Genomic DNA, 11,284 nt, shown 5'->3' on the forward strand with positions numbered 1-11,284 from the left:
GAGCATTGAACTTTATTCTTAACGACTGATTGGCACATATAAGAAGAGTGCAAGGGGCATACTCATGTCTTTTAGCAACACAATTCAGAAGGTCAAGTTCAAGCACATATCTCAGCTCTCTCAATGCGTGTGACCAATTGTCATGCAAGTCGCGTGAAAGCCATGTGCGTCTGCAGCCCTACAGGGTGCGTTCAGTCGAAAACAGTTCAACTGGTTGGATCCTCCATTAAAAGGCGTTTAGTAATTCAACAATTTTTTAAAAAGTTGAAAAAAGTGTGGGTAACAGCATAAGTTAACACATTATAACATGTGTGTTCATTGAAATATAAATAAACATGAAAGATATAAATCAAAGTTTCATGACTTGATTTTAGAGCAAATGCCTTTGTAATCATTCTTATAAATATTATTAGGTTTAGACAATCTGGTTTTGTTTGCAATGATGTCCTTTTGCCAACAAAGACATTAAGCAATTGGCCAATTTCTTTGCAAATGTCTGTTTGCCACAGAAGAACCATTTTGGGGTCCCAAAGAACCTTTAAGTCAACAGTTCTTAAAAGAACCTTTTTTTTCTTAGTACGGGGAACATCTAAAGAACCTTTTCCACTATAAAGAACCTTTTGTCCAATAGAAAGGTTCCATGGATGTTAAATGTTTTTCAGGGAGCCTTCGATGCCAATGAAGTACTTTTATATTTAAGAGGGAACTGAGGAAAAAATGTGGCAGAAATAAATGTCACTTTCCTTTTAATTGGAATGTTTATTTAAAAGCATCACGAACAATTTAAGTTTCAAAAATCAATTTATACTAGTAGTACTTCAGAAAATCACACTGCTTATTTTAGGTTTTAATCTGTTTCCTAGAACCAATAATGTGTTGATCTGGGCTGCATTTCCCAAAAGCATTGTAAGCCTAAGAAGAGATCGTTGGTGTCAATGGTTTGATCTAGATTCTAGGCTTACAATGCTTTTGGGAAACACAGCCTTGCATGAAGATGTTGCATGTAATGTAACATCAAGAATTTTATCTAATCTTCAAAGAACCATACAAGCATAGCATCTCAAGAACCCTATACAACACACATGATTCTTGACAATAAAAGGGATCAATTTAGCATTAATATAGCATCAGTAAGTTACATTCCTAATGAAGAATCAAAAATATCGGAGGTCAAGATTCATTTACAGGCTTAGCTGTTAGCATGCTGCACATCAACCATCATCACAGCTGTAGCAAACATAAATCCACAATGGTTAAATATTGCTGTTAAAATCACTATCAAATTTCATAAATATTTCCATTAACATATTGGCTGTTTATGAATTTTCCACAGTGAAATTTGGGTTGACAAGAACTTTTGACTACAGAAAGCTCACATTTTAGGGAAACCTTATACAAAATACCAACATCTAAAGAAAGTATTCATAATTACAAACCATCCAGATTTGAAAGGTATATGAAATAAATACGCCATTTGAACGTTTGTGTTGTCACAACACCTCTCCGTTTGTCGTTGCACATCTTGACCCTCCCACAGTTTTATTTCTGTCCTTGAAGAAAAACTAACGACATTTACAGTTCCATCACGAGGACCAATCGAATTGTGGATGCGTTGCCAGTTCGGCCAATAGAATTGCAGCTCTCATGCGGCTTCGACATAGCCCAACCAGAGCGAGCGATTGTAGCATACGTCATCAAAATACTCCTTCAGCTGTTCGAACACTCAAGTGTCACCACGAGAGCTGCTACATGGGACAGAAACTCATTAAGTAAACTCACCAAACGAAGATGGTTAGTATATATTTACCTTTTCAACCGGTAAATCGACTTGCACATATGCTCTTTTACACGACTGATTCGGTTGATTGTTGTTTTGTATCTTCTGTATTGAAATCATGTTAGCACAGTGATAGCTTGCAGACTTGTTTGTGCTGGACTGGTTGGTGGTATTTTGAATCCACTGTATTTGTCTTACTTGTGTAAGTGACTGTGGCATTGCAATTGCACCGTTTCTGTGTTTTAGATCTCAATAGTAGCTCTTTAGTGTTATGTAGGATGGTTAGCTGTAGCATGTTAGCTAACTACCCATGCCTCCCCATGTCTTGGGGGTTTGCAATGCCACCACCTGCTCACTTGGACAGCATTGCTCCAGTGCTCATCTTGAGTGACTGGCACAGGCCCACAGTCGAGTAGCTTTCGCTGTGAAGTGCTGTAAATATACTAGAACCAGAGTTAAAAGGTTCAAAACAAGTAATCTCCTGTAACATGCTGTTTATTAACACAAAATGCAATTACGACCAGTATTTTAGTTTGTAAAGTAAACAAAAATCGCGTTTACTGTAGTCCTTTTACTATGGAACTCTATGGGGCATGGCTCGTCTCCGTGACAAACGTTAAAACACACACTATTTTTGTAAGTATGAAAGCCACCAGACTTAAACATTATACATGTTAAAGCGAGACTAGTGTGATAAAATCACTTACTAACCTTGTCATTGCAAACGTAATTCAATTTTCAACTCATCTAATGTGCAATAAAGCCGACAAACACAATAGCTTTCCCGCTACACGCCCAAGAATACCAGAAGACTGTTGTTTACATGGAATTAAATACAAAGTATGTTCATCCGCCTGTCAGTAGTCCCACCTCTACAAGATTTACACTATTTTACGTAAGCAATAAGGTACGAGAGGCTGTGCTGTATCGTGAATAAATCAATCTTTTATAAAACGGTTACCACACAATACAAATATTAAAGCCAAAAATATGTATCAATGCAACTTTAATGAAGTAAACTTTCAATAAAAGCCTTCCTTCCGCCGGAAAAAAAATAGTCCCTGACTGTGAACAGCGACAGAAGTTACATTATTACGCCATTAGATGGCGGCAAAGACTCTTTATGAATGTGTCAGTCAGTAGCGAAGACTTTTACATTGAAAAGACTGAATTGTTGTGAACACCGAACAGCTGACAAATGTTTTGACTAGCGCTGTCAGTCACGGGAAAACCTCTTAACTGTTAAAAGGACAAGATAATACATCGGACATTTAAACAGATTTTTTATTACGAACATAGGACTGACCTGAAGGAAAATGCTAAATCTGAATGCAGATAATAAACTCGCTCACTCAATCTTTTTATCACAATACTCTTCTGCATAATACAGTAAGCTTCAATGAACAATATCAATTGAGAACCTATAGTTTACGTTGCTAAGAGTGGTTGCTAAGGGTCTTGTGTAGCGATACACAGAACCATTGGGTGACGCGGTCATAGCTGTGTTTTATGGTGAATAACACAGCTATTGCCCAATCAGAATCAAGGACAGGAACTAACCATTTTATAAAGCTTAAATAACACACATTTTGTATGGAGTAACTAATATAAGTGCTTTAATAAAACACATTGCTATTTTTAACTCTCCAGAAGGCCTTGACCCATGCCTCCACACATAGACATTGACAACTTAATATTCAGTAATATTTGACTGCACTGACACTAGTGGATGTGAACAAATCTTAAACTGAATTGAGCTGGAAGATGACACCAGCTGCTTTATAGCTGATTCAACTTCATTTCATAATTGACATCGACACTGTTATTGAACTGAATCGAATCAATATTGAACTGCCTTTAGTTTATTAATGACACTATTGTCTTTGTTAGAGCTGCTTTACAGCAGAATTTAATTGCATCATTGATAATTATTTTCCTGTTTGTCCCTGTGAAGCTGCTTTGAAACAATCTGTATTGTTTAAAGCGCTATTTAAATAAAAGTGACTTGACATCTATTGTAAAATCAGTATTATAAATGCAATTTTAGTTTGTTTTTATAAACTGTAAATGTATGAGTCAACATTATTTTATCTTTTAAGGCTCTGATGGGGGTTCAGTTGGTGGTGAGCTTGCTGGCGGTCAGCATAATGCAAAGAATGGCCCCACATCTCTCCTTCGCGCGCTGGCTCTTGTGTAACGGCAGGTAATAAATGCACTTCTTTTCCATGAAAAGATGTATAAAACATCCGGTTCTTTCTAATACCCCAGCCTGTTGGTTTTCTCAGCCTTTTCAGGTTCAAACATCCATCTGAAGGCGAGTTGTGCGCCCTCGCAGGGAAGCAGATTCCTAAGAACAGCAGGCGAGACAGGTGCGAGCTTGATTCAGTTCAACTGTTGCCACTGTTACTTTTCTGTTAAGGAATTCAGTAACTTCTGCTCAACCTCTTGCTGTTTCCAGAAGACAAAATGGACATGGAGAATCCAAGCCGCTCACAGTTCCAAAAGACATCGATCTTCGCTTGGAGAGTGCGCCTGTAAATGTCTTGGATGCGCTTGGTAGGTCTTGAACAGCTGTAACTAAGTTTGATCTGATTTTGCTTGAAGAAAAGCTCCTTGGATGATCTTAACCTTTTCTGTTCCTCATAGTTTTGCGGTTCTTTGTGGAGTACCAGTGGCTGATTGACTTCGCCGTCTATGCCACAGGGATCTACCTCTTCACCGAAGGCTACTATAGTGTAGTGGATGCCAGCAAGGAAGTCAATATTGCTTCCATCTGGTGTGTGCTGACAGTTTTCTTCTGCCTGTATCCTCCAACACTGCAGTCCTTTGGATTAACAAACCTGAAGCTACCTGAGAAATTCAGATGTGACTTACCTCATCCTAAAAAAAGAATATAACTTGTTGTAAAGTCTTGTAGGCTTGTCTTGTCCTTGACTGAAGTTCTCAGGAGGACGCTGCATCTTCTTATGAGCCACTACTTCCGCTCCGAGGAGGGCGGCGAGCGCTCTGTGTGTCTTGCTTTCGGCTTCTTATCTCTGCTGATTGCGATGCTGGTTCTTGTAGTGAGAGAGGACTACCTAGAGTTTGGCCTTGAGCCCGGTATGTGGTTATCTGACCTGTATTTCTAGAAGTGAAAGAACATTTATTGACCTGTCGCAGTGATATTTTTCCTTATCCATTTTTTTTTTTTTTTTTTTGTAGGATTTACCAGTCTTTTTGACAATTTCGAGGTCTTTGCCAAACAGCAAGGTTATGAGTGGTCGTAAGTTATACATTAATGGTTAGACAACATTAGACATGTTCTATATTCTTTTATCATTAAAAAATTGACAATATTTTAACATTTTAACAGAGTTCCCTTCACCAAACTATCAGTGAAGTTGGGTCTGGCTGTCATTTGTGCCTTTATTGGAGCTCTCCTTGCATTCCCTGGACTGCGATTGGCCCAAACTCACCTAGACGCCGTTCAGATGAATGCAGACCGTCCAATCATTCAGTAAGACACTCAATATTGCATTGTATAAGAACTGAACATGAACAGAAATTACAGCATTGCATTTTGATATGCCACAACAACTTGTTTTGCCTTTTAGGATCCTTTTGCACATGAGTTTTCTATCGCCACTGGTCATTATTGTAATGTGGATTAAACCCATTGCTCGAGACTTCCTTGAGAATGCCCCAATGGGAAAGACCTCAGTTACCTTGTAAGTTGAGCAAATTTTAATTATTTATTTTATTTTCAATCATTTATTTTGTATTTTAATGCTTTTTAGTATATTTAAAAATTCTTCTATTTATTTATTAATTCTTCCCCCATTTATGTATTTTTATATATTTTGTTTTTATATTATTTATTTCATATTTTAATATTTGTATTTATTTTAAATTATTTTTTAATTTAAATATTTGTGTATAATTCCTTTTTTTTTTTTTTTTTTTTTTTTCAGACTTTCTAGTTCTGCCTTTAACTCGGTACGTCTATGGACTATCGTGGTGCTGTGTGTTTTGCGGCTGCTGCTCACACGCTACCACCTGCAGGCCTACCTCAACCTCGCTCAGAAGTGGGTGGAGCAAATGAAGAAAGAGGCGGGGCGTATCGCTGCCATTGACATCCAGAGAAAGGTGGGCTTGAAATGCGAAATAACGCTGTTTTATGTATATGAAATATTACAAATCACAGAGTGGAAAGTATTACAGTTTACAATAAATTCACTTTAATGATGTAATAAATATGATGATGTATTGTTTTCAAACCCGTTTATGTAGGTTACTCGAATTTTCTGCTACCTGACTGTGGTCACCCTCCAGTACGTTTTACCCATTCTGCTTGTGCTTTTCTCAACTTTGGCACTCAAATCTTTAGGTGGGTCACTACACTCTCACTGGCAGTTAAAGGTACACTATGTAACTTTTGGCCCTTTAGTGGTTAAAAAACAAAACTGCATGCATTTTGCGAAAGAACATTGTTTTGGTTGTGCTTTGGCTCTGCTTGACTGTAAATGGTTAACTGCTTATAAAATAGTCACTACTAGGTTTAAAGTGGTTTTTCAAATATTACCTTTCATGCAGTGTGTAATGTAGCTGTCTGTGAATGTAAACAGTCTGCAAAGTTGTAAAGTCGAAGGTGCACGATAAAGTTATTGTCTCCTAAATGAAAGAATTGACTCTGAACCACCTAAAAGAGTTGTCAGGAATTCCAGTCTCACTTCTGTGACCTGCATACGTAATGTGGTAACGCATTTGCATAATGCCCGCCTATGGTCTTCATTGGCTGCCCGAGATCAACGTCTACTTTGACCCTCCTCAAACACTTTAGCTGGTTCATGTTGTGTATACATGTCGAGAAGACACAGTTTTCTGCTCCGCAAAAGCAAAGTAGCCGGAGCAACTTTTCTTTATTTACGGATATGACAAGACACGCATGGGCGAGTGACGTATGTGCGCAATTTCCAATGAAAAACATCTCGCTAGGTCTAAAATATAAACACTTATAGTCAATGCAAGAAGGAGTGAATGTGTATTGACTCATTATTTACATTTTGTTAATCTTGAGTAAAAAGTTACCTTTAAACAACGGTATTAATAATGTAATAATTAATTAATTAATAATAATAATGTAATTTTTAATCATTTAAATGACATAAATTTTAGTTTGTGAGCAAATCTTTATTTTTATATATTTTGTTTATAACTTTTTTAAAAAAAAATACTTTTTATTAATTTATTTTTTATATTATTATATTTATTTTATATTTTAATATTTTTATTTAGTTAAAATTAAAGTAACTTATTATATTTTATTTATTAATACGTGACTTTATTTTATATTTTATAATTATATATTACTTATTTATAATAATATTTTTAAAAATATTTTTCATTTACTGATTTGATTTTTCAATAATTTTCTTAAAGAATATTTAATATATTAAAAATTCCAATGTACCCCTCAGGTGACTTCTCATGGGGTCTTGGAGCAGAAACTCCGGGTATAACCCCTGCTCCCATAGTCCCCACCACCCCTCCACCAGCCCCAAGACTGGAAGATGACGAGGACATGGAAGACATGGAGGAGGACGTCCAGGCCACCGTAGCCCACCTGACCGAGCTGTTCAATGCCTTGCGTGGAGTCCTCACGCCCCTTTTCTTCAGGGGCATCTTTGCCTTTCTCACATGGTGGGTCGCGGCCTGTCAACTCATTAGCAGCCTGTTCGGCATCTATTTCCACCAGTATCTGATGCACAACTGAAAAGTGCCCTGAAATGAAGCTCTGTGCACTGAATCCAATTCTTCAAGGTACCGCAGCCTCAACATGGACAGTCATGCAAACACATCTGACGCACCAGCAAGATGAAGGCTGGCCTTTGGAACAAACGCTCAAGTTTGAACCGACTTAATTTTGCCGGTACCTTGTGTAAAATTTTGTTAGGTACAATCAAAGCAAAGATGCTAGTTAACTGTACGCATAAGCTGTTTAGATTTTCATCATCATTTTCATCAGCTCCTCAACAATCCGTCAAACACCATGTTTGTTTGTAAAAACTTTTTACCCTAAGAAGTCTTCAATCAAATCACATGCGTCCCCTGTTGTGGTGATCATTTCATTGAGATGCAATTCTAAGGGCCTGGCAGCTCAGGGATGTGGTCCGAAATAGAGTTTCTTTCACCAGCACAATATCGTCAAGTGAAAATGAAAACCTGTAAAACAGTTTAGCGCTGTAGTTAATGGACTTGATTGTTCAAAAATGAAATTTGATTTAATTTTATGCCTTGATGAATTTTTTAACAGAATGTTATGGTGTATTTTAAGTACTGTGTTGGCTAAATGGCTGATGACATGTAACATATAGCAGTCCTAATCATTTTGCCCATATGTTTCGTGAATAATCATCTATGGATTTTTAATTTGTTTGGCTGTTATTCTGTTGACTTGGTTAGCTACCAGTGATCTACACTCAGAGGATCAGAGGAAGTCATCAGGGATTCATATCATTTTAGAAACAATTTATTTATTCATTTTCTAATGTCAATCAACTTTCATTTGATTCAAAACAATAAATGATGATTAAAAAAATTGAAACATGACTGTTTGTTTTTCCATGACACTTTTTTTTCCCCATGATTTATTGATGTCTTTTTTTAAAAAAAAATAAACACTCAAAGGGTTAGTTCACCCAAATTTCTGTCATTAATTACTCACCCTCATGTCGTTCCAAACCCCTAAGACTTTCGTTCATCTTCGGAACACAAATGGAGATATTTTAATGAAATCTGAGAGATTTCTGTCCTTCATTGACCGTCTACACAACTACCACTTTTACACTTTAAAGTTCATTTTTTTAGAAACTTGATCGTGTTATAATAATGAACAGATTGAATTTAGGCTTTTATTCACATATAAACATTGCTCAGCGAACATAGACAAAAGCTCAACCATACATGCTAGACGCACGAAAACAAACCTTGTGGAAGCTCAAACGTGCTGCATAACATGAGAACGAACCTCATTGGTTCTCATACGTCAAGCAAACATGCTTGAGCCGCTGATATTTGTGTTGATGAATGTTTATATGTGAATAAAAGCTTAAATTAAATCTGTTTATCATATAAAGTGATCGTGTCTCTTCAGAAAATTTGGACTGAACCGCTCGATTCATATGGATTTATCTTTATGATCTCTTTATGAACTTTTTGAAGCGTCAAAGTGGTAGTTGCGTAGACTGTGAATGGGGAGACAGAAATCTCTCAGATTTTATTAAAATACCTTAATTTGTGTTCTCAAGATGAGGGAATGTCTTAGGGATTTAGAACAACATGAAGGTGAGTAATTAATGACAGAATTTTTATTTTTGGGTGAACTAGTTACTCAAAAATGACATATTGTAGTAAATAACTATAGTACTACATAAAAATATTTGTAAACAGTGTGTAGTCTTCTGTTAAGGCGCTAAATTGTTACACAATCATGATCATCTCAAAATAGCCAAATATTTATATAGTTTGGTCTATCACTAGTAATTAATTCTGCAATGTTAAGAACTAATATATTAATATTAATTATTATAATAATTAACATCAGTGCATGGTCTCATTCAACTGGCATGCAAATAGCACATTTTTCAGACATAATTGAATTTATGTATGTATGTACATATTTATGTTTTTGAATGAAATGCAATTTTAAGGATAAAATGGAATCTATGCCATAATGACACACACACATACACCGTGTGCAGAATTATAAGGCAAGTTGATTTTCTGATCACATTTTCTTTTTTCAAGCACATTTAATTCCAAACCACATCAATCTTAATAACTACTATTAATTTTGTATTTAATCATTTATAAGTGATACATAATTGTTCATGAAGGCTGGAAATGAAAAACGCCTTACATTCAGGTGTGCATAATTATTAGGCAGGTTTTCTTTTACAGATAAAATGAGCCAAAAAAGAGATTTAACTTTAAGTTAGATTTAAATTTAAGTCAAAAATTATTAAATGCCCACGAGAAGGATGCAATACTAGAAATTACAACGTTAAAGCATGATAATTGGACAGTGAAATGCTCATTGGGTAAGACAAAAACAAGTGGAGAAGAAAAGACACATTAACTGCAAAAGAATTAAGAATCAAGGCGAAGAATTAAGTGTAAAACCATCAGGAACCCTTTAGTCTCCAGCGCCACCATTTTCCAGAACTGCAGCCTTCATTTTTAGTCCATCTCTGCCAAATGGACTTCAGGGTTGGAGATGGACTACAGTCTTCATGTATTTTACATACTTTTTTAATATATATATATATATATATATATATATATATATATATATATATAATTATTATTATTATTATTATTAAAATTGTCCTGCTGGCATCAGAACCCATATTCCTGCTTTGGTTTGCTCAGGCCTGTAGTTTTGTGTCTGAAAGATGACATGATTAATGGCTGATAAAATGTGACTTCCACAGTCAGAACAGACAACGTCCCATTCAAAGGGTCAGATGGTCACATGTCTGACTAGTTTATTAGCTGGTATGTAAGAATATGACTGGTTTAAGATGTTTATGACAATATGAACTAATAAAATTCGTATTTCTTTTCTGTATTCAAACCTATGGACTGATGTTTCTTCTTTAAATAATTTTTATTATGGTACATCTAAAAAAGTCAACCAAAAAATTGGTTGTGTGTTTGTTAATTTGTACATGGCCCATATAAATGTGTGACATTTTCATTTCTTTACATACATATTATTGGGGGGATATTTGAGGCATAAATGCACCATTAATCGGCTGGTGCATTTGTGTCTATATCCTCTGTCTCGCCAATAACGTCTCATCTTGAACTCAAGACGGATATTTTTTCCCACGTCGGGTTGGCTGATGACACGTCTGGAGGCCGTGTCTGGCTTAATGAAGTGGAGGGTGACGGGGTTGACATATCTATATAATCACATTAATTATGTGCATCTGTCAGGAGGCCCAGTCTGAGACCCACTGCAGCCCTGGCTGTTGCTATAGGGACTGGACCGAGGACCATTCAGACGTGCCCCACAGACTCGCCCCATCGGCCCCCTGAGACCTGCCCAGACGTGACCTCTGTAGCCCTCTTTTCAACTGTGGTAGGGTAGGGTGTGCTGACGAGATGGAGAGATGGGTAATTTCAGCCAATTTTCTGTTTTTTAATAGCTCAAGGGGTTCAAGATGGTGTGGATGGGTGTCTGAGAAATGGGATTTGAATATAATTGTGCGTAGACATAGTGGAAGTGTTCGTATGATCGTTTTAATGGTGATTATAATCAGTATTGTGTATAGTAACAGAAGTGATCTGACAGACATAACATCAGCTTGAATACCTGATAACACACTCATTCTGTCTATTTTGAAGAGCTTCAGCATTGTAGAGATGATGTTCATTTCTTGCTATTCATGTGTCTATTGAGGATTTAGTGTTTATTGTGATTTCAGCATTACACAAATTTTTACACAGCATTTTTTTTTGGAC

General features: G+C 36.3%; 1 protein-coding gene across 1 annotated transcript; it reads left to right on the forward strand.

Moving 5' to 3' along the window:
* Positions 1-1,641: 1,641 nt before the first annotated feature.
* On the forward strand, positions 1,642-8,360 carry tmem161a (transmembrane protein 161A). The gene is made up of 12 exons (XM_051910698.1): positions 1,642-1,791; positions 3,877-3,980; positions 4,063-4,146; positions 4,236-4,333; positions 4,424-4,580; positions 4,725-4,876; positions 4,979-5,039; positions 5,130-5,273; positions 5,371-5,484; positions 5,728-5,902; positions 6,047-6,143; positions 7,234-8,360. Exons 1-12 carry the CDS (start codon positions 1,789-1,791, stop codon positions 7,527-7,529), a joined length of 1,485 nt encoding a protein of 494 aa, XP_051766658.1. The 5' UTR covers positions 1,642-1,788; the 3' UTR covers positions 7,530-8,360.
* The last annotated feature ends 2,924 nt before the right edge of the window (positions 8,361-11,284 follow it).

This window comes from Ctenopharyngodon idella, chromosome 10 (assembly GCF_019924925.1).
Source record: "Ctenopharyngodon idella isolate HZGC_01 chromosome 10, HZGC01, whole genome shotgun sequence".
Taxonomy (NCBI): domain Eukaryota; kingdom Metazoa; phylum Chordata; class Actinopteri; order Cypriniformes; family Xenocyprididae; genus Ctenopharyngodon; species Ctenopharyngodon idella.